Source organism: Lipotes vexillifer, unplaced genomic scaffold, assembly GCF_000442215.2.
Source record: "Lipotes vexillifer unplaced genomic scaffold, Lipotes_vexillifer_v1.1 scaffold1906, whole genome shotgun sequence".
In the NCBI taxonomy this organism is placed as follows: domain Eukaryota; kingdom Metazoa; phylum Chordata; class Mammalia; order Artiodactyla; family Lipotidae; genus Lipotes; species Lipotes vexillifer.
Genome location: NW_006770807.1, coordinates 96,007 through 120,571, shown reverse-complemented (window position 1 = coordinate 120,571; position 24,565 = coordinate 96,007). Strand labels below are relative to the sequence as shown.

The following is a 24,565-nucleotide window of genomic DNA, read 5'->3' as shown; positions in this document are numbered from 1 at the left end:
AGCTTTGAGTGGACAGCTCTCTCTTGGGTTCACTGTTGTGTTTCTCCTCGTAAGTTCCACTAACCAATCCTAGTCACCCCTTAGGTTGCTGCAGCACGGCTCTCCTTTCCCTTCTACACGCGACTCATTTAAACATCCCTGGTCTGTCATGGGCTGGCCGTCCCCAGCTCATGCGTGTCCGGTTCTCCTTGCACGTCACTGTTCATATTTCTGCCATCCTGGCTGCTGCTTTTACGCCCTCTGCTGTGTTCGCATCCCACGCTTCGGGGCAAGTTCTGCAGGCGCCGTCTCCCTGATGGAGGGCAGTGTCTTAGGAACCGCACTGTGTCCTGGCACAGGGTGCCCAGGACCCTTGGCACTGGCGCCCAGCTTGCTGGGATGGAGGCTGCAGCCTTTCTTTTCCAGGTGTTTGCTACACTAGGCAACACCAGGGCCTACCTTGGCCTTGATAATTGTTCTTTTAATAACTGAAGTGTAATATCTTCACTCTTACAGTTTACATTGTTAATCTGCACCATTTCCTTGCTTGGTGAGATTTTTTTCGAATCCTGATTCTGTCATTCAGTATAATCATTCTCTCCCAGCTTTATGACATACACATTTTTAATAAACTCGCCTTTTGTAGCTTTAGTCAAGTTATTAATTAAAATGTTCAACAGATGGGGCCAAAAGGCAAGCTTCGCAGCAGGATCGCCCAGGTGGGCATGTGCCTTTAATTAGCACCGTTCAAGTGGTGACACTCTCACCAGCTGTACTAATGTCCAGCTCAGACTTCTCCATTTTGCCCAGACATATTTCACTAAAGACCCTGTTAAATTCTTTGATGATATGGCTCATATATTCTGCCTACTGCATTTTTCTAATCTACCTAATCTTACAAAATTCGAAATGAATGTGTCTGAAATGGTTTGTTCTTGGGAAACCACGTTGGCTTCCAGGAACTGCTGCTTCCTTATCACTCAAGCTAAAGCCACGACCAGAGTTAAAGTCAAGCTCACTGTGCACAGCATCCAGAATTCACACTCTTCTCTAACAGGAGAGAGGTATTTCCTGCTGATGACCGCCTCTCAATAAAAGCTGACAGTGACTCAGCAATTCTCCTCTAACAGGAGAGAGGTATTCCCTGCTGATGACAGCCTCTCAATAAAAGCTGACAGTGACTCAGCAATCTCACCGGAAAATCCCACAGTGTATGCAAGGGACTTAGTCTAGAGACAAGATGTTTTTAGACTTGCTACTTTTTTCATTATAGTATATTAATTTTCTCTGTGTTTTAGTTTCCTCTTATGAATGTCACCTTTCAAAAATGATCTCTTTAGTTCCTTTTGTTCTAATATTATTAACTGTGCAACAAACAATATGACAAGATACAGAAGACTCCTAGCTCCAGAGGACAGACAACTGGGCAGTGAGGATTCATGGCTTGTTTTGTTTTTGAATTTCTAAAATCGAGGTATAACTGACATATGACATATTACTTTCATGTGTGTGACACGATTCAGTATTTGTATAAGGGGATTCACATTTGAGGGATTTTTAAAATGGAGGTGTAACTGACATATGACATATTACTTCCATGAGTGCGACATGATTCAGTACTTGTATAAGGGGATTCACATTTGAGCGATTTTGGTGGCAGCCCAGGCCCTCTCCTGTCCCCCAGCCATCCATCCCTGTGAGAGTCACTCCTCAGGGTTTTGGTCTCCAATATCTCCAATATGCAGAAGTTAAGTGATTGGGGTGGAATTTTATTTTTCTCATTTTCCAAGTTAACATGTTATTTTGGGCATCAAGTTAGGTTAAGAGAACCCATATGCACACACGAGGCTCCACAGAGCAGGGGTGAGCATTGCATGTTAGGGCGACAATCACCCCTCGGCCCCTCTGCCTTGGTGGGAAGGCTGGAGTGGGACGCGTGCAGATTCTTGAAATTACTTCAAAAAGCTTCATCCTTCCCCCCTCAGAGCCCCTGACGAAGGCAGCAGCAGGCTTCGCACACACACATTCACAAAGCCCAGCGGAGGGAGGCAGGGCTGACAATGTGACTTTCTCACCTCCCCAGCCAACTCTCACTGTGGGGCTTGTGGTTGGCTTTTTATGTGAGGGGGTGTATGTACTGTGTTGTGTCAGTTGTTAATTAATTGGGGTTCAAACTAGCTGCTTAATAAATAAGCAAATAAGAACATTCCCCAAAATGACTGAAATTTGTTGGATTTATTTCTTTCTAGAGTTTGTACATTTACATATATCATATACATATTTTAAATCCTTCACTATTTTGCATGATTTCTATTACATAAAAACCATTTAAATGCAATAAATTTTGTTGTTGTAAAACAACAAATTATCCCCAACTTATAAAAACACAGGAACAGTTATATTCATGAGCATTTACACAGTAGAGAAATGTACTCTATACATCACAGCTTCTATACACATCAGGTGACTCACTGGTCTGCATGGTTAGCTTTCCTTCAACAACGGTGAGATAGGGTAATATTTATATACAACCATTTTAATAAAAAATAAAGCGATCGTAAAATGTAAACTTAATTTTCAAAATATTCTTTAAACACTTTAACAGTATCCACATAAATTACTGTTCCATTCAAAAGATGACCACCATAAATACTGTGATTCTCTAGGAGACAGCATTTCTCGAATCTGGTGGCCGAGGAGGAACAGGTTTCCTAAGGAGTCGGTGCCATGGGCTCACCCAAGTCTGCCAGTGCTGACAGTCTGGCCACTGAAAAGGAGTAGGTTGCTATTTTATCACTAATTACTTTCACGATTTCAGGGACATATGGCACCGGGACTACAATGAAACTGAAGTGACTGGTGGAGAAAGCTCTGAAGGTAAGGGACTGACCCACTCTGCCAATTAGTTTGAACCCCAGTAAACATAACCTAGTTAATAGGCTGGAAAAGTTCAAAGCTTGTTTTATATTAAAGGATACAAACCTCTGCCCTCTGCCTGCCCTACAGTAATCAAGGCTGCGGTTCCAGCTCTCCACTGCATCAACTTCTGCTCTAGAAACAGGCTCAGAAGCCGGTGGTGGTGGGGTGGGAGAAGGAATGCACGGAGGCACTGAGGCCTCTGCCCAGCAGGGCTCATGGGGCCTGGGGAGAACCGCGTGGCAGCGGGCTGCGTCCCTTGACCCTTCCGCGGAAGAGAAACCTTATCCATTTCCAGAAATCCAGGTGCAAAGGCAACGAGATCATCCATCCCCGGTTACAGTTCAACCTGCCATCTTGTTTCTTGCAAAGGCAAAATATGCGGTCTTGTCTTCAGTCAGAGAACTGTTTAATATCTTTGTCAAGCGTCACTGCAGTGACTCAGTCACCCTCAGCAGGGTCAGCCAATGAGGACAGCTGGATCCCCGCAGCCAGGGAAGGCGCACATGGACCAACCCTGGGCTCCTAGGAGCCCAGGAAGAGGGAGGCTGGGAGGAGCCCCTCTTTGCAGAGAGGTGCATGCAGGCCTCTGAGGCGGTGTCCCAGCAGGAGGCCAGGCCCACAGTGGGTCCTGAACTGAGCTTGTGCCTGGGGCTCCCCAGGGGGCGCTCGGGGAAATGGTAAGGGAAACTCCAAAATTCTCCCTAGTAACCAGCATTTTCAGGAACTGACAGTAAGGTGCTTATTTTTATAGCACTATTCGTGAAAGCTGAGCCTCCACCCTGCGAAGGGAAACCCATTGTGGCCAGGCTCCTCCCATTTCCAGCACCACCACCAGCTCAGAGGGGAGCCTGGCGGGGGCCAGGCTGTGCCCCCCCTCCCCATACTCCCTTCTCAAAGGAACCAGCCAGAGAGCGAGCAGCAGCGCCACTGGGGACGATGGCCACGCCAGCCACTGCGGTACGCCGGGGAGCGAAGGTCCACCAGACAGGAGATAAGCGTCCCCCAACTGCCAGCCACCTGCCTCCCCGCACAGCATCTCAGGGTCAGATGCGGGGCTCCAACTCCCGCCTGCCCGGGAGGGGCCTATGGGCCGCTGTCACCTCGGTCCACACCTCTAGCAACACTCGGGCGCTCTGGGTCTCAAGTTTATGTCACTTAGGACACTCGCTGTGTACACGTGCACAAGTGCATGTACACACTGCCGAGGCTCCACGTGCGCCAGATCTCTCAGAGCGGAGGACAGGCCACAGCACGTCTCCCTCAGCAGAAGGCAAGCGGCTCACACACTCCCCACATCCCCACTTTGACTTGTTCCTACAGCTTAAGAAAGGGTCCTAATGGCATTAAAAATCAATGAGCATGCATCCACTCCGTAGAGGAGACGTTATTATCCATGCCAAATGGTTACTTGGCTTTATATTAAAAGTCCAAACATTTCAAATGATTAAGCCCCAAAGTGAAACTTTTAAATTTTGCTATTCCTTTTGTATACGATTTCTGAGTCAAATGGACGCTTTTGCAAATCACTATAGTTCTTAGAAGGAAACACACTCTTGTGGAACAGAGACCCTGCTGCGCAGCCACAGAGCCAACTCACGGCGCGGTCAAAAACAGATTAGGAAATAGGATACATTGGCAAAAACGGTTTGAGACTGCAGAGTTAATTAAAAAAACACAAGTGTAACCACCACCACTACTGCAGCCTGGAGCTGAAGCTGAGCCTCCCAGCCCACGACTCCCACCCTCTGAACTGGACACGAGGAACGACAGGCAGTGTGCGTAGACGAATACACTGCACTCAACCACTCACTCACACACACTCAGTTTTGCTTTAAATATACCAACATGCTGGCTAATAAAGTTTTAATCTCTAGTTATCTAATACTTATATACTTTAAGATAGGCAGTAAGCTCAGACAACTAAGGCCAGTGGCTCTTCTTTGGGGAGAGGCTGGAAAAGAGACCTAAGTATAAAAATACTAAAGTTTTAACCTGGTCCGTAGCCTGTCCTAAAATTCTTTTACCTGTGTCTAGATGCTAATTTGTGCAACTGCAGGCCTGGAGGGCAGTCCCAGATCTCTGGAAGCCCTGATCTGCTGCAGGGCTGGCGATAGTTCTTTAAGGTGAAGAGGATGAGGACGCAGTGCTAGGAGGGTGGTTTGAGCTGCTGTAAAACTGACACAGGAACATAAATGATACGCTGGGCACTTAGCTAATTCTTCTGAAAGCTCTATTTTTCTGGACTAATTACAACAATAAAGAACGTGTGCTTTAAAGCATCACATTTTGTAATAAGCCCCAAATTGTCAGTTTGACTTTATGTTTAAGTGCTCTTAATACTGAAGTTGCTAAGACTGCACAGGCTGCCTGTGTTTTTTTTTTTCCCCCTTTCTTTCTGTATATTTCAAATTATAATGAGCTACAGCCCCACCCCGGGTATTGTACACAGTACACTGAAATAGTTTAACAAAGTTAGTTCAGAGCCATTTTTGCTCTGGTGATTCAAAGCTCACAGACGAAATTTTCTAGCATAAAATCTTATCATTAAAAAAATTAATCAAAATATCATTTGAATTTAAGTTTAATAAAACAGTACCACTGTATAGACTCACAAAATCTGCATTATATATTCAATCCTATGAGGTTTTTACTTGCTTTTCATATCACACTGGTTAAGGACAAAAATAAATTTGATGTAATATACCATATTCTGATGTACAATCTACACGTTGATACAATATAGATACATACAACTATAAATACCCACAACTACGACATTGGCAGGTGACAGAAGGCATACTCTTTGATGCCTGACATACTATCAATATTCTCCAAAAGCCTGCAACACTACAGATACACATGTAAATTACAAAGGATGAGCCAAAGAGACCTAAGGAAACCTACTGTATATACAACTACTTAACTTGCGATATTTTCTTGCTGTTGCAGTCAAGTCCACAGACTGTCATGCAGATTCACACCTTTACTGGCACTCTCTCTCTGAAGACATTCTCTCTGCAGGCACTGGCCACTCACTGTCCTAGGCAGAGGCTTTCCGCTCGGGCTTTGGGTACTCTGGGCACAAAAGGAAAATGGCAATGGCTTTGGACCTTGGTCCTCCTTTTGAGAGTGAGACACTGAAAAGAGAGCAGAAGCGGTGACAAAGCACCTTTCATCACTGTTGGGTTATTCTGTGTGAGCTACTGGTCTCTGAAGTCCTCTGGGTAACTTGGTGCTATAAGATGTCCAAGGCCAATGGAGACACCTGTTGCCCGGGGCAGATTGTTGGCCTGGGAGAAGAGACAGCCAGAAAGCTTTGGAACCAGGAAGGCCCAGAGGCTCATCTCCTTACAAAAGCTGATCTTCTGTCAGAGTAACTCAGATGCTCCGTGAGAAAAGCAGGTGCTAGTTAAGCCCAAGTCACACTAGTCATTAACCAGGCTCTACTGTGAACAAGTCCTGGGTGCCACTCTGATTCCTGTTTAACAGCGCTAATCTTATAATTGCAAAAATTCTGACAATTGAAAAGTGAAGCAGGAGGTTGGTTAAGCCCAAGTCACACTAGTCATTAACCAGGCTCTACTGTGAACAAGTCCTGGGTGCCACTCTGATTCCTGTTTAACAGCGCTAATCTTATAATTGCAAAAATTCTGACAATTGAAAAGTGAAGGGATCAGGAGGTTGTCCATTGTTGCAGCTAAGGAAGGTGGCTCCCCACCTGCTGAACCCTTGGCCCGGTCCACAACAGCTACACTACAGAGCTTTGGACCACAAGGCTGAGAACGCCCTGTGAACTTGGCCTTAAAAAAGCTTAACGGGTGACTACAAGGAAAAATGCTAAAGAATCAAATTCCAGTGACCACTAACTAAACCCAAGAAAGTGTTCAAAGTAAGACAATGGAGAAACTTCTTTAAGGTCAATTTTCTTCCAATTGTCTATGATTAGGGATAAAGGCAGAGAAGAGGTGCAGCTGGAGGCCAAAGCAAGCCCTGCCCTACCTAAGAATGTCTTCCCCGGCTCTTTCTGTGCTGGAAGGACAACAGGCCAGGGCTGGCAGGAGGCTCCTTCCCTGCTGGGTATATAAACCCCTCTCCAGCCTCAGGGGTTCTGTGCTTTGGCCACAGGGCGAAACACAAACACAAGAGACCAACCCTAGACTGGCCTTGGAGAGCCAGCCAATTTTTTTTCTCCCAGAATTAACTCCCTCACGTCACTTCTGACCAGGAAACACTCATTTTTGGAATGAGGATCACAGCCAGAGAAGCAAAGCCGGTCCTGCACAGGTGCTCTCCATCCTCTTTAAGCAAGAGCAACAGAAAAGGTTCACATGGTCCAGGACTGCAGTCCCCCAGACGACTCTCCACATGAGGTAATTAAAATGTGCAGAAGTGTTGCTTGGTTTAATCAGGCATTACTAAGAGTCAGCAAATGATATCTGTAAAAAGCATACTTCAAATAATGTCTATGGCTGGCAATAAAATAAAGACTCTTGCATGCTAGTAATTAGGTTTTGATTGCTAACAAGGAAATCCTGACCCCTCCCTGTAAATGTCAACATGTGAGGTGGGGGAACACACCCTGAGACACTTTGGTTCCGGTTCCACACACGGCTGCTTCTATGGACAATTCGGCAACAAGACCGTCACCAAGGTATTTTGATGACTCTCAAGATTTTCTATACTAAAAATTAATATTAGGTGTATTTCTACAAAGAAGAATAATAACTTAATTGGTGGAGAGAGATCGCAAGGCTCCTGGTACTGAGGGATGGGTGAAGGATGGGGGGCAGTACCTTCAGAAGGGAAGGAGGGGGCTCCCCTGTACCGTGAACTGGGTGGCAGGCGTGGAGGGACTGTGAAGGGGAAGGTCTTCAGTCATGTCTCCCGACTAGACACCACGGGAAAGAAATGATCACAAAGGAGACCCTGGCTGGCTATGGGCAAGGCTCTCAGGATCCTGTCACAGGAGGGGCCTTGTCTCCTACAGGATAAGCTCTTGGCCTGCGAGGAGCACTGGCACCAGACAGTCCAGAGGCCTCAGGGGGAGGTGTTCTCACCCCATCCCCTAACAATGGCAGTCTGGGATCATGGCTCACAAAATAACCTTTGCAGTTGTTTTTCAAGATAAACTATGGGAACGCAGTATATACCACAGCTTCAAAAGTGCCCTTCTCATCTGTTTCTCTATTAGCATATCCAGAAGTTCTTGGAGATAACATTAGTGAGTCACACAGTGAGCACAACGCCGTCGTGGTGCTGATGCTGACTGGGCATTTCGGAGCTGCTCGAGTGTCTAAACACTGCAGCAAGGTACCATTCCATGTCTGGTACAGACTCTAAGTGACACACACGGAGACATTCGACATACACAGACACACACATACTGGGAGCACACACATTCAAGCCAGTCAGGGATGTTGATTCTCCTTTAGTTATTGAAGCTCAGAGATGATACGGTCTAGGTAGCTCTCTCCCCTCTGCTTAGGATAAAGATCTATGCAGAAAGCACACACACTGATGATTCAGATTCTAGGAAGAAAGACTATTCCCTTGTAGAAAGCTTGGGTTCAGTCAGAAGCTACAAAGAAAGAATCAGGTACATGGGCCACGTTGGTAACTACCCTGTTTGTTTCTAGGTCTTGAAACATATTTAGTCACTGCCTTTACCTAATAAACAAGATAGAGGGTTAGAGGGAGTTTTTCAAATGTGTGGCAAAAACACCACAAAGCAAGCAGCTACAACCTTACGGAGGGGTTTCTCTTTTCTGGGCACCAGCAAGTATGGGCATTTCTACAGCTGAAGGAAGTGCATGTTAATAAACAGTCCTGTATAAATGCTGGTGCATCAGAACAAAATACCACTAGAAAGTACCATGGTTCAGGAGCAGGTTTTCTCTAATTCCCCGGAGCCATGCTACCCACACAGAGTCCCTGAGCCTCTAGTCACACAGCACCTTAACTAGTAAACCAAGAAGAAAAGAGCAAATCTCTGTGGGAGAGAAAAGAACATTCGAAGTGATTCCATTTGCTCTGAACTTGTGGAGATTCTAGGTTTAAGGATCACAAAGTTTTCAGGTTCCAAAATCAGAAAGTTCTAACTCACAGTGGGCTCAATTTTCACTCCTTTCTTCTCCTCAGTAAGAGAATGTTCTGTTTATCACCCTGAATTTCAAAGGGACTGTCCCTGGAATAAGCTTATGACTGCTCTGAGCAGATACAAAGAAATGATTTAGAATCAAGGATTTATTTTAGGGGACAGTTCAGTGCAGCAGGGTGAAGCGGCTTCACAGAGACAGAGACAAGAACAGACTAAGGGACTCTGTTTGTCACCAGGAGATTCCTCAGTTTTCCAGCCATAATTCCTTCAGATTTTTTTCCTTTCAGATTTATTGTAAAGAATCAACATTCTATTGCCAAACAACTATAGGGAAAAACAACTTTTTCCTTCCTTATTTTGCTTTATTAAGGAAAGCATGAAAGGGGCTCCATTTTGATATTATTTTGTTAGGAAGACCCCAAATTCTTACAACCAGGAGACAACACCATGCCTATATATATAAAAGAACCTAATTCCCGGATGGCAGGGTATCCACCACAGATGGCTCTGGATTCCTTGTCTAGACCTTGTGGGAGTGGGGTAACAACTTCCTGCAGATCAAAAACACAGCTCACTGCTGCAGCCCCCGAGAGTCCATTGTTGCCACCATCCTTTAGAAAACAAAATGAACTTGGGGCCACCTTGCCTCAGCCTTCAAAAGACGCCACTTCCTCCTTCCTTGCTTGGCTGAAATGGAATCTACACTTCAAGCGAGCTAACGTGCTTCTTAAATTCCCCAGTCCTGAGGTCCTTGCCCCACTCTACCCCCACCAGCAGGGCCGGACTCAACACTAAGCACTCAGATGCGTGAGGCCTCAGAGGGGAGTGGCACCTCCCGTGAGTGTAACTCTTAACTGAACTTCTGCGAGCACGAGAGCTGGATTCCACCTCTGTGACTGGGCAAGATTTTACATGAAAAGGCTTATATTAACTCTGGCTAGAATTTTCTAAACTACAAAGTTTGTCCAGTTAAGTGTTTCACAATGGATTAAATCTTTAACCTTTATAAAAAGTGTAACAGCTGATTTGAGAACACACTAAACAACTGAGCAGAGTGCAAATGAGAGAACCCTGAGGGAGAAGCGATACATAATCCATTCTGAAATCATGATCCCCTCCCCTCACAAAAGGTGCATTAGTTATCAGGTAGCAGAAATCATCAAAGCAAAGAAATCAAGTGCAAAGAGACAATCTGTACAGAAACTAACAAAAATATACAATAGGAAAGGTTACTAATGCACCATTTAGTCACAGACTTTGTTTTAAATATATTCACGGATTCACCAGAAAGATCTTGAAAAACCCTATTTTGCTCCACGACCAGCACTTCCTGGCCGCAGATGGATTCTAAGTGACTTTTTGCTTAATGCTTGGAGTTTCAGGTCGGTGGTCTTTCCTCTCCGACACGTTTCTCTTGACCTTGGCGGTGACCGGAGATGCATCTGGGTTCAGCGAGGGACTGGAGTGCGACTTCTTCAGGCCCGCGGCGCCCCCTCCACCGCTGCTACTCAGCAGCTCCAGGCCCCCCTCTTTCAGAAGGCAGACATACATCTCATAGCGGGTTTTCTGCAGGGAGTCAGAGAAGAGGGGTCAGTACACTGTCACAGGCACACAGCACAAGGCGCCAGCGAGCTCACTTCCCGAAGGGCAGGGCTGGCAGCTCAGGAGGCTGACTGATGGTTTCATCGATTCGGTAAGATACAAAGATAGAATGTGAGTTCTCCTTTGTTCTGCATTCTGCAGGAATGGCTATGAGATGGAGGAAGCCTGCTTCCTGAACATTCAGCACAAGAAAGTGTGCGTTGGAAGAGCTGCGGCCTCCGGTTTTGGGGACCAGATGGCTCTCAGGCTCAGGCCTGCAGCCACTGGGGCCGCCCCACAAGGCCGTGGCCAAGGCCTCCCCTGAACCTGGCTGGGGTGCAGTTCTTTATTCCCAACTTGAGGAAGCAGTTGGTGGTGAACCTGTACTCCTGTCCCCTACGGGACCACTAACACTTCCTAGAAGATGCTCTGGGTTTCCTGCTACGGCTTTTCTGCTAGGATTACCAACTTCTCAGAGTACTATGGTTTCTTGCAAAACTTCAAATTATTCCCTGATGCTGTTCTTTATTCTACACATTTTTTTTCATCAACTGTTCATTGAGTGTCTACTATGTTTTGAACGGCTCCTTGATTTTCTTGTCTCTGGGTATCTTTTTCTAAGAATAATTGAGAAGAACACTGCAGAGATTTATTTTCTCTAACCTTTACTGGTGCTGCTTTTCTTTTCTTAAGTTTGTATCTGAGTCACTATACAGAGCTATTGTGTACGTAGAGCAAATTACAGAAGGGTCTCAGATTCTTGATTTGATAGATTCTAGTCAAAACAAGTCTCTCATCATACTGCTTCAACACATGAAGGATCTGTAGAAGGCCTAACGTATTTTCTTTCTAAGCAAAAGAACAGCTCAGTTGTAAATTGTCCCAACAAAGGCAGCAAAGTCTTTTATAACTAAGTCTTTTAGGGATTTTTCTGGTCAAATTGAGATTTTATATATCTGTTTTAAGTTAATAGTTATGAAGGTGAAGCTACTTGAAGCTACTCTTTCAAGTTGTTTTGTTCAAAAGTAGGGAAAAGCTGCTAGTCATTAAGCTTGTTCTGGGTTTGGTCAGTAGCCATGTTGAGGTGCCAAGCTTTGGTTGACGATGATTACATTATGGGGTGCCCACAGGCTAACTTGAGGGCATTAACACAAGAATCATATACAATTGGTACGTTATTATCCCTGTTTTACAGTAAAGGAAATAGAGGCAGAGATAAGTCCAAGACGGTAAAGAAGTGAAGCTGGGATATGGACTCTAGAACCCATACTCTTAAGCTGCATTTCCTTCCTGGGTGTGAAAATATATGCAGGAATGTGTATTTTAGGATGACAACTCTGAGAGACTCTGTAGGTTTGGCCAATCAAAAGCCATTTTCAACCCCCCTCTTCTCCTATGTCCCTCCCACTGTTGATAAAACCAAATACTTACTTTCCCAGATACTCTTGCAACTAAGATGGGCTGTGTGATATTTTGGCCACTGAGTTATAAGGAGAACTCTCCTGGGGGACTTCTGCAAAAGCGATTTTGCTTTCTGATGACAGGGGTAGGTTGAGAGGAGAAGCCACTGATGCCAGCCCCTCACTCTTATTCCTTCCTTGACATGGATGTGATTCCTAAAGCTGTAACCCTGTGACATGAGGCAGCAGGCATGAAGGCAAAAGGACAGCATGCTAGGCCTGAGGGGAAATGGAAAGACAGAAAGAGCCCGGGTTCTTGATGACACAATGAGCTGGATCCAACTCTCAAAGTCCTTACTGCCTCTGACCGTCTTGTTAAGTATGAATAACAAATACCCTTTGGGGTTAAGCCACTGTTAATCAGGTAATGGTTTTTTCCGCCACATTTTTTCCTTCTAGTTTCTTCTGAGATATAATTGACACAGAGCACTGTATAAGTTTAAGGTATACAGCATAGTGATTTGATTTATATACATCATGAAAGAATGATCACAAAAAGTTTAGTGAACATCCATCATTTCATATAGATACAAAAGTAAAGAAATCGAAAAAAAATTTTTTTTCCTTGTGATGAGAACTCAGGATTTACTCTCCTAATGACTTTCATACATAACATACAGCAGTGCTAATATTTATCATGTGTTTCATTACACCCCTACTACTTATTTATCTTATAACTGGCTGTTTGTACCTTTTGACTGCCTTCATCACATTTCCCCCTCCCAACTGGCAGCCAGAAATCTATTCTCTTTTCCTATGAGTCTGTTTTTTCGTTTGTTTCTTTTTGATGTATAACTGACCTACAACACTATGTTAGTTCCTATTACACAACATAGTGATTCAACATTTCTATACATTTCAAAATGATCACCATGATAAGTCTAGTTACCAACTGTCACCACTCAAAGATATCACATAGTTACCGGCTATATTCCCCATGCCCTTGACTCAAATTTTATTTTGCAACTGGAAGTCTGTGTCTCTTGATCTCCCTCACCTATTTCTCTCCTCACCCTACACCTCTCCCCTCTGGCAACCACCTGTTTGTTCTCTGTATCTATGACTCTGTTTCTGTTGTTATGTTTGTTCATCTGTTTTGTTTTTAATAGATTACATGTATAAGTGAAATCATATTGTATTTGTCTTTCTCTGACTTATTTCACGAAGCATAACACCCTCTAGGTCCATTTGTGTTGTCACAAATGGTAAGATTTCATTCTTTTTTATGACTGAGTGGTATTCAATTGTATATATACCACATCTTCTTTATCCACTCATCTGTTGGTGGACACTTATGCTGCTTCCATATCTTGGCAATTGTAAATAATACTGCTATGAACATTGGGTGCATTATCTTTTTGAATTAGTGTCTTCATTTTCTTTGGATATATATACACAGAAGGGGAATTGCTGATCACATGGTAGTTCTGTTTTTAGTTTTTTGAAGGACTGCCATACTGTTTTCCACAGTGGCTGCACCAATTTTATTTTTAACTGAAGTAGAGTTGATTTACAATGTTGTGTTAGTTTCAGGTGTACAGCAAAGTGATACAGTTTTATATAAATCTGAAAAAGAACATATATATTCTTTTATAGGTTATTGCAAGATATTGGAAATAGTTCCCTGTGCTATTATACAGTAGGTCCTTGTTTATCTATTTTATATATAGTACTGTATATCTGTTAAACCCAAACTCCTAATTTATCCCTCCCCACTGGCTGCACCAATTTACAATCCCACCAACACTGTAGGGGGGTTCCCTTTTCTCCACAGTCTCGCCAACATTTGTTATTTGTGTTCTTTTTGATGACAGCCATTCTGACAGGTGTGCGGTGATATCTCACTGTGGTTTCGATTTGCATTTCCCTGATGATTAGCGATGTTGAGCACCTTTTCATGTGCCTCAAGTACTGTTAATTGCAGATGAAAGCATCACTAATTGATACACATTCCAATTTTAGTAAAGAAGTAACAAAGGAATAAAATATTAATCTTTTCTCAGAAAGCTATCAATACATAAGGGTTTAATAAGGGCATATGCTAATAAAAAATATGTCATCAGTATTACACAGTAGTCTATGCAACAGTGAAATCTAAAGTCATGTTCATTCTAGGAATTTAGAGACTTAATCTGTCTCTAAACTGCCTTGGTGGCAAGAATAAAATGCAGGAAAGAACTGTATTTTAATATGAATAAGGTTTAGTAAAATGATCTAAAGACAGTTTAAAAATACATTCAGAAAATTAATGTAAGGCATACTATTTCACAAAACTAGGGCATTTCTACAATAAAAGGGATATGAAGGACAATTTTTTGAGATGACTTGAAAGAGGACAAAAGAAGAAAAGGTGACTGGGCCATTTTCTACTGGCTTTTGAAGAAACTGACATTATTGGGAAAATTCACCAAAAAAATGCATAAAGAAAAGCAATTTCATCCACTCATTTTACAGCTCCAGCTGCAAATCTGTTGCCCCCATAAATTACATCAGTGTGTCAATCAACAAACAAAAGGCAGAGCACAGAGGAGTGGCAGTATATGAATCATCAGATGAGAAGAAAAGACAAAGCAAAGCAAAGGGTGAAAGGGGGCCGGCAACCAGGACTGCTCAGATGTTGAGAGAAATAAGGAAAAAAACAATGTGGGTTTGTTTAGGAACTTCCAATGGCTGTGCTCTATTTCTGAGTTAAAAGGGCTTACAGGGACACAGGCTACTAAACCCAGTAATAAAGCTTTGCTTTCTACCATTCTCTGTGGCGAAGCCAAATTCCTCTGTAAAATATTTTAGGAAAACTTATCTTTAATCTCAGGACTCTTCAGGACTACTGGAAGGACTGTGATCTACGTTCTTCTGGGATTACAGACTCACCAAATTTGTAAACCTCTATCCAGAGGCTTTAAAGATTGCCTCTGAGCAAAGACAGGCAGCTCTGAATGCAGCCCGAGGAGTGAAGGGTTAGGACTGCCCGCAAAATTCTTCTCCAAGACCTCTCCTGACTTCTCCCCTCCGGGGTGGCAAAGTCAGACTTCTTCCTAACAACGCAACCATGTGGCATCTTTGGGAGGGTTTATTTCCTTTTTTCCTTTCAGAGAAGACATGACTCTCTTTTCTAAGACCAATCCTGAAATTTTTTTTAGGTTAGAGCTGGTGTTTAGGGAAAAGCAGAGCAACAGCAGGAAGTGTACTTCTCAATCACTTTTTAACCTGATGTGCCAGTTCAGAGACTGAAAACCTGAGGGTCATGTTCCAATGGTCAATCTCAGCCAAAGAAGCTGGTAGAGGACAGAGCAGCAAACACTGTTTGCTGCTTCCCTAGCAGCCTCCTCTTGCAGCTGACGGAGTTGTGCTTTTCACTGAGGGTGTCATGTTCTAGCCTAAACCCAGGACAGGAATCGTGGTCTAACACAGATGGGATAACCCTCATCCCCTTGCCAGTCAACGTTGCAGCCCTGTGACCTAGACCTGGCCAGTGACATGTAAGGAGAGCCGACTAGGGTACTTCCATGGAAGCAGTTTTTGGTGCTCTGATAAAAGTTGGGAGATGAAATGTTCAGAGCTATGGCAGGCACTTTGAAACCATGAAACGATAAGCATGAAAACAAAAAAGCCAATGTGCTAAGGATAGCAAATCAGAAGTTTAGAGAGATCATATATCTTCGGTGGCAACTCTCAAGCAGCCAGTGACCATCTACTTCAAGTTTTCTTAGGTGAGATAAAGAATGTTTATACTGTTTAAAAACTTAGTCAAGTTTTCTACTATTTGCAGACTAATAAAATGGTCAACACTCAGCTTGGACTCACTCATAAAAACAACATCCCAATTGACTGACAAGGGCTTAATTTCCAAAATAGACAAACAGTTCATAAAACTCAATAACAAAAAAAAAAACAACTCAATCAAAAAATGGGCAGAAGACCTAAATAGACATTTCTCCAAAGAAGACAGACAGATGGCCAAGAGGCACGTGAAAAGATGCCCAACATCGCTAATTATTAGAGAAGTGCAAATTAAAACTACAATGGGGTACCACCTCATACCGGTCAGAATAGGCATCATCAAAAAGTCTACAAATAATAAATGCTAGACAGGGTGTGGAGAAAAGGGAACCCTCCTACACTGTTGGTGAGAATGTAAATTGGTGCAACCACTATAGAAAACAGTATAACAGTTCCTTAAAAAACTAAAAATAGAATTACCATATGACACAGCAATCCCACTACCGGGCAAATACCCAGAGAAAACCATAATTCAAAAAGAGTCATGTACCACAATGTTCATTGCAGCACTATTTGCAATAGCCAAAACATGGAAGCAACCTAAGTGTCCATCAACAGAATGGATAAAAAAGATGTGGGGTACACACACACACACACACACACACACACACACACACACACACGATATCATTTATATGTGGAATCTAACATATGATACAAATGAATTTATTTACAAAACAGAAGCAGACTGACAAGACACAGAGAACAAACTTATGGTTACCAAAGGGGAAAGGGGGAAGGGGCACATTAGGAGTTTGGGATTAGCAAATATTATATATAACTACTATATATAAAATAGATAAACAACAAGGACCTACTGCATAGCACAGGGAACTATATTCAATATTCTATAGTAAACCATAATGGAAAAGAATATGAAAGAGAATGTATATTTATAACTGAATGACATTTCTGTACACCAGAAACTAATGCAACATCAACTGTACTTCAATAAAAAACAGTATCTCAATTGAGCTGTACATGCACTTCCTGTCATAATTTTATTTAGCAAAAGATATGCTTAATTAATAAGCTTTGGTATAACGTACTTTTGTTGGGTTTTCTCTGAATATTCAACAAATTATTGATGGATGTTATTCCACTCTAAGCCATACTGTGGTCACATAATAAGTATTAAATCCGTTGACTATTTTATTATTTCCATTAATAGTTTTATACCAGTTGTTTGCTTGCCATGAGTGCTAGAGTACAGTTCTCTTGGTCCTCCCCTATAAGCCTACAACACGTAGGATATCAAGATTGTAAGAGTTAGCCAACAAATTGTCCTACAGCAGTTTCTGGATCTGGGTAATGATTAGTTAGTATACTAGTATTTACTAGGGAGCAGCCTGGAGATACTTCTAAAATCCTGAGGAAGGAAATTTGACAATAAAAACTTTGCTCCTTGATCCTTCTTTCTCCCATATCCCACATCCATCTGTCCCTCCATCTTCAGAATAAATTCAGAAGCACACCATTTCTCTCTGCTGCCACCACTTCCAGTCTGGACCAAGCACCATCACCTTGTGCCTGCGACAGCTGCCTCTCTGGTCCCCTTGCTCCCTCTCTGTCCCCCATGCATACTCTTCTAGAAAGAGAGTCATGGGCTAAACTGTAAGAGTGTGTCATCTGCTCAAAATGCTCCAATGGCTTCTCATCCTTAAAAATCCTTCCAAACCCCAAATCCTTACACTGGCCTAGGAAACCCCCATCAGTGCCACCCCCCAGTCTGGTGTCTTACTGCTCCCCCCGGGCATGCTGTGTGCCAGTCACCCTGCCTCCTGGCTGTTCTTGAACATAGCAGACACACTCCTGGCTCTAGACCTCTAGTACCTGCTGCTCTCTCTGCCCAAGGAGCATGGCCCCAGGAGCCCACAGGGCATATTCCCTGGCCTCTGTCACCCCTTTCAGTCTTCACTCAAATGTCTCCTTTATGCAAAGGCCTTCCCTGGTCATCCAGACCTAAAACTGCCACACCTGCTCTTCGCACTGGTCACTGCATTATTTTTCTCCTTAGCATTCTCACCATGAGCCTTAGAGTTTGCTTATGAAACAATCTTGTCTATCTTCCCCCTGCCAATCCTAGAATGCAATCACATGGGGGCAAGGACTTGGCTTTTGTTTGTTAATATATCCCCAGCACAGAGAACACAGAGTACACACTAAGTAAACATTTGATGACTGTATAAATGGAAAGAAGGAACAAATGAGAAAATAAATTTCTCATGTCTAATAGAAAACATACTTTGAACTCTCAATGTGGCAAATTCTAGAAAAATAAAACCATGGATATAGATGCAGAGGCAGATGCCTGATGAGCCCCTCTGTCAGTAGCCTCTAGGGAATGCTCTTTCACCTCCAGTGTTCCCCATTCCCATGTTTTCTACAAAAATGCTATGGTGTGACCCTAAGTGGCACCACTCAGCAAAGACTTTATCTATGCCCCCCACATCCAGACCACGGCTGTCAAGATGCCACCCGTACAAACCCTGCAGAGTGCGCTGAGGCTGCGTACTTAAGACTGGGGCTCTCTCTCTACAGAGAAAGAAAAGTAGTTTATATCATACTTTTGAGGTTCATAAAACAGAGACATATTTTCTGAGCATCTCTTATGTAGTAGTACATGAAGACCAAATTTTATTACCCACTTAGAGCTTTAAAACAAAAAGTGAAAAACTGGACTTTTGGAGTGTGGAGTGTGGTGGTTCTTCATTTGTTAGTAACTAGATCTCATTCTGACATGAAGGGCAGCCTCTAAATTTACCTTCTAACAAAAGCATCCATTAAAAAGATAAGAGTTTGTCAATGGTCATTTATATGTGAATTCCTTTGCCTGATGACTCTTGCATGTGACTTATATGTAATGCACCAGGATCACATTTACCCTTGGGTAAATACTTCAACAGTCACCTAAGATTCTAAGCTCTGTGGGTCAGAGTAGCAGCCTCATCAATATTAACATGGGAAGGAAACTGCTGCTGACACTAAACAAGTAAATAATAACAATATGGAGGTTTTACACTTTTGCTCTGACAATAATTTTCATAACCAGATAGTAAAAAGGGAAGAAGAAACAACAAAAAACCATGAATGTTTTAATTAATATAATTCATGCCACAAAGTAACCACTGTGCAAGCATGAACATAGCTCCAGATGGGGCACGTTAAAGATGAGATGGGCTGCAGAACGCAAGTCTGTGGGAAGCAATGTGACAGTGAAAAGAGCAGTCTTGGGGGCAGGTGGCCACTAACTATGGCATTGATTCACTTTCCTAAATCCTTGCTAGTTTTCATTACGTGGCCCTTCCAGGGTGTACTTTCATTAGGAAGGACAGAGGGAGCCTGAGAATGCAATGTGCTTTGGGGACAGTTACTGCCTTTGGTCACGTTATTAAAGGTCTTTTTTTTTTTAAATCATTTTCACAGTTGTTCCCTTTTTTAAAAATTTATTTATTTAATTTATTTATTTTTGGCTGCGTTGGGTCTTTGTTGCTGTGCATGGGCTTTCTCTAGTTGTGGTGAGTGAGGGCTACTCTTTGTTGTGGTGCGCGGGCTTCTCATTGCGGTGGCTCCTCTTGTTACAGAGCATGGGCTCTAGGCGCACAGGCTTCAGTAGTTGTGGCACATAGGCTCAGTAGTTGTGGCTTGCAGGCTCTAGAGCACAGGCTCAGTAGCTGTATTGCACGGGCTTACTTGCTCTGTGGCATGTGGGATCTTCCCGGACCACGGCTCGAACCCGTGTCCCTTGCATTAGCAGGCGGATTCTTAACCACTGTGCCACTAGGGAAGCCCCATTATTAAAGGTTTTGACGTAGTCTCTGTGGATTCATTCTCAGATCAACTCTTAAAAATTTCAGAGCTGTATGCTCAGCTTCCTTGCTCAGAGATTCTCCGACAGTATGAATAGATTCATAGCAGTATAACTGTGTGAGCTGATCCCACTATCAGAAAATTGAGATGGGATTTTACCAAATCCAAGCTCAGTGGCTACTCTCTGCAGAGAGGCATCTGAACACTGCTTTTGTGGCTTTGTCCATTCAGCAAGCTCTCTCCCTTAATTTCCTTCGTAAGATTTGCGCTTTCCATAAAACCTTCTGTGACAGCCGAGAGCCAAAGACAATTCAAATGCTTAATGGCTTCTTTTTCTCCTAAAATCAAGTTGTTTCTTCACTCTGTAACCTCCTTACTACATTGTTTTGCAATGTTAATTTATTGAGTTGGTCTTTAATCACCTATAAGAATGCTTCTCAAACATGTAGGAAAAATATCCCTTTCACTAGCAGCAATGCTTACTAGGGAGGAACAAAACAATACAGTATCCAAGGCCAAGTAAGCTGTGGCTTAGGTTAGATGTTAAGTGCTAAAAAAAAAAAAAATCCTGAGTATTGTTATTATTTGAAAAGAAGTTCAATCACATCCACATCTGATGGAGCAGTTTCTTTTCTCTTGAGCCCTGCATGCCATTTTTCATTTCATTTAATATAACACTATCTCCTTTTGACCTCTGATACATAAATACAATAGTAACAGCCTAAATGAAAAGAAAACTGCAAAGGCAATTCTAACTTAGCGCTGCCATTTGCCTTCAGACCTCACTGCACCAGCAATCAAGTCCTGAATACATTTCCTCCTGACATTTCCCCTTCTCAGGCAGGAAGGGTAAAAGGCCAGCTTAAAATGAAAGGAGAAGAACACCAATAATGTCATGCACACAGCAAAGCACTCCTAGACCCCTACACTGGAAAACAAAGAAACAAACCAAAACAATTAAAACAAGCCAACAAAACAAGGAGCTCTGGAAGAAACTGCTCATCTCCACTCTGCATTCTATAGGACGATGCAGAATTGACTTGCAGACTTTCTCCTTGCCCGGCTGGCTCACCCTCCGCTACCTGCTAACTTAAGAAAGCAATACATTAAAAACAGAGCTTTCTATAACTTCTTATCTGAAAGCTATGCTAGGACTTACAGTTTTAAAAGAAAATTTTAACGTTTTTTCCCTATGCCATTCCCCTATCAGGCTTCTGCACGTAATGGTAACCCACTGCCAAAATATAGCAAATACACACATTTTTAGGTTGTATAGTTTGTATTCGTGGCTTTCTGGCAAAACCTGAGGCAGTGTGAATTCTATTGTTTTATTTCAGTCTACCTTTTGGCTCGACTGCTCTCTAAATGAACTTTGTGACTTCAATTAAAAACAAAACTAAAATAAAAAGCTTACTTCTAATAATAGTGTAAGCAGAAGAGGTCAAAAACTCTAATACGGACAAAAAGCACTGGGTCTGCAGAAAGCGTTTTGAGCGTGTCTTTGTCTCCATCCTGTGGTCCTGGTCTGATGCTCCTAAGGCGTCTGGTCTCTGCCCCCAGAGCTCCCAAAGGCCCTTCAGGGAGCAGCGAGGCCTCAATGGCCACCCCTGTTGTGCTTGTCCCTCCCAGGACCCCCCGCTGCCAGGCCCGGGCAGGCAGATCCCCTGCAGTACTTTTCCCTTTGCAACATCTTTGTGGAGAAGAACAGGACTTCGGTGTCAAGGAGAGCTTTCCCAATTCTGAGAGCTAATTTTTAAAACGCTGCTGCCTTTCTCACTCTTCACACTTTGTTTCTCCAGCTCTCAAAACCCTTTCTATAAACCCAGTCTGTATTAGTACCCAGATTTTTTTTCTCTTCTTAGAAATTAAACTCGAACTTCTCAATTTAAAAGTCCATAAAGCTCACTTAGAAAACAGAACACAGTTTGTTTTCTAGGTGGAACACTCAAGAATTGTCCAGTTCCCACCTAGCCATGGGTCAGTCCTGCAGACCTCTCATGTACCAGGCTCCTGGCTCTGGGGGCCCTGCCCAGCGTGGCCTTACATGAGGGTTTTGACAATAGCTGACTGTAAAATTAACTGGAAAAAGAAAATTAACTCTGGATCAGTGGGATTCAAAAGTTTAATGGAAAAAAAAATTGTCTTTTGAAACAGAGATGTGAAGTCAAGTTTCTACATACCCAAGATAAGCAATCTGAGCTAGAGAAATACTACTTATCTGGATAAGAGGCTAAATTTAACTCCTATGGGATAAACGTTTGTCTCTCACTAAGTTTTTCCTTAGGGAACTCACATCTAAAACAAAATTTTAGTTTGTTATGACAACATTCTTATACAGGCCACACTCTTTTTTTTTTTTTTTTTCCGGTACGCGGGCCTCTCACTGTTGTGGCCTCTCCCATTGCGGACCACAGGCTCTGGACGCGCGGGCTCAGCAGCCATGGCTCACGGGCCTAGCCGCTCCGCGGCATGTGGGATCTTCCCAAACCGGGGCACGAACCCATGTCCCCTGCATCGGCAGGCAGACTCTCAACCACTGTGCCACCAGGGAAACACCTACAGGCCACACTCTTAATCCTTGGTTTATGTTTAGTTGGTGCTTCTGGCTGTACTGGGATTCCCTAAAGTCGCACACACTTTCTCTCAGAAATACGCTCCCGGGGCTCTTTGTGGCAGCTGGCCTGTCACGTGCACAGGTCCCAAAACGCCAATGCCTGTCATAAGGGGACAGGTCAGTCTTTCTAGGAAATTTTTAAAGTAGGATTTGAGGAAGCTTTGAAGGTAAACTACCTTCCCCACTGACTTCCCAGGACACTTTATACCTAAGATATATTGATTGCTTCTGAGCTCAAAGCAGTTTTGCACCTTCTGCAGGCCCAGTTCAAATATCTCTCTTCCATCTCACCAGTTCTGTGTCCAATTCTGAGCCTGTCTTGGTAAAGTATCTTCGACCCGTGGAGTCAGACCACTGAGTGACCAGGCCTCAACAAGTCCCTCGCCCCCTCCAGTCTCAGGCTCCACAAGTGGCAGAATGAGGGGTAGCTATAAACTTCCCAGGACTAAGGAGGGAAGCATGACACATGGATGAAGATGCAGTGTGGGTCCGGGGAGGGGAAGGCACATGGGAAACCAGCTGTGGTGGACTCTGTCCACAAACTGGCCAAAGGCCAGACCCGGTCAGGCAGGAAACCTCCGGTTGAGGTGAGAGGCCCCGACGTGTCCCTCGTGCACATGAGCCACACCTCCAGGAGCTGTCCAGGCAGACAGGTGCTCCTGCAAGAAGTCCGTGACCGGGGGACTTGCTTCCAGCCTTCCAGTGAGGGCTGTACTGAGAAGACTAGTACAAACATAGGATTTTTGCATATGATTTTCCCCTAATATTTCCAGAAGAACATTTCTGAAAACATTTTAAGTTTTCATTATAAGTCTATTGAGTAATTCTGAACTAGATACACCTAAAGAACTGCAGTAGCCTGTTCCAACAATCCTCTGCATCTCAGGGCAGGGGCTCAAGCACACAAGTTTTTAAACTCTTACATCAAAAGCATACAGATTCTTATGGAAAGTAGTAGGAAGAAACCTAAAGTAGTTAGACAGAGATAAAGTATTCTGGGTAAAAAGAAAAAAACAGAGTTAGTACAGGAAAAGGCGGACAGTACCAGCAGTCTGCAAAAAAAACAGATGGGAGGGTCACTTACCAAAAGGTCCAAGGGAATTGCGAAGGAGGCCGCTCACACTATTTGCATGAGAATAGCTTTGTGGGGAGACTGAAGGGGCACTTCCTTCTCACAAGTCACTGTGGTGACAGCACTCACACCAGGTGGGCCTCTTCTTTACTGAGTCCCCACCCAGAAGTAACAATCAAAACAGTAAACAACAGGCATAGCACAGGCAGCTAGACCGAAGGGACACCGTCAGCAAACTACTGTAGAGTCCTATGGTGCACAACAGCTGCACCTCTTCCATTATGCATGAAACCTGCACCCCACTTGTGACCAGGCCTCCCAGTCCCAGCTGGCTTTTAGGGGGACTGAGCAGCACAGGAGCCACTGCCTCAGGCGGTTCCTGAGCACATGCAGTGTGGCCACCTTACACCGAGATGTGCCCTAAGTGTAAAGGTATACTAAAGTTTGAAGACTTAGGAAGAAAAGAGCGTCAAATATCTTAATATTTTATAGTGATTACACGTGGAAATGATAATATTTTGGACATATTGTGTTAAGTTGAAAAATCTTATTACAATTAAGTCTACCAGTTTCCTTTTATTTTTAAGTGTAGCTACTAGAAAATTTACAATTATATATGTGGTTTGCACTATATCTCTATTTGGACAAGCTGGTCCAGATCCCCTGATATCCCCAAATTGAACTATTCTTGTTTTACGTTTAACAACACTCTTAGGGATCATTGTGAGAGTGAGTTTTGCTGTTAGTATGTATCTCGCATCAAAAATAAAGAGCTGGAGGCGACCTTACAGGTTAGTTCACCCAATCCCATCTCATCTCCACAGCCAGAAACTGAGGTCCAGAGAGGAAAACTAGTACCAAACACATCAAGGATGAGACTAAAGTGGGCTCCTAACTTCCAGTCCATCCCTTTTCCTAATTTTACTATTTTATAATTGCAAGTATTTTCCCTTTTCTGGCAGACAGTACATTCACCCAAAGCAGTGACCCTCCTCAGAGCAGACATTTCAGGTGTAAGGAGGGATTTAGGGACAGAGTCACTGCGGGTCCTGTGACTGGCTGTTTGTTCTGCTTCTCAATCATCTGTTTAAAATGTGATTCAAAGGATCCTGTTGCTAAGCTTCTCCTCCCTTCAGAAGCGTGCGTCATCTTTTACAGATGAAAATCCAGAGCTCTGCAGACCTCGCTCATTGTGTCATACAAAATGCAACTCCAAACGGCAATGCAAGACTCCTGTCTCTGTAGTTAACTGG

The 24,565-nt window shown here is 43.4% G+C and overlaps 1 protein-coding gene across 1 annotated transcript in view; it reads right to left on the bottom strand.

The window, feature by feature from the left end:
- Positions 1–9,843: 9,843 nt before the first annotated feature.
- The window catches only part of LOC103079630 (PH and SEC7 domain-containing protein 3-like), a gene marked incomplete at its 5' end in the record, with an annotated part of 102,636 nt that continues 87,914 nt past the window's right edge, over positions 9,844–24,565 (bottom strand). Inside the window, one exon of the mRNA XM_007446356.1 lies at positions 9,844–10,561. Coding sequence (XP_007446418.1) covers positions 10,343–10,561 — 219 coding nt within the window. The remainder of the gene's footprint in view (positions 10,562–24,565) is intronic.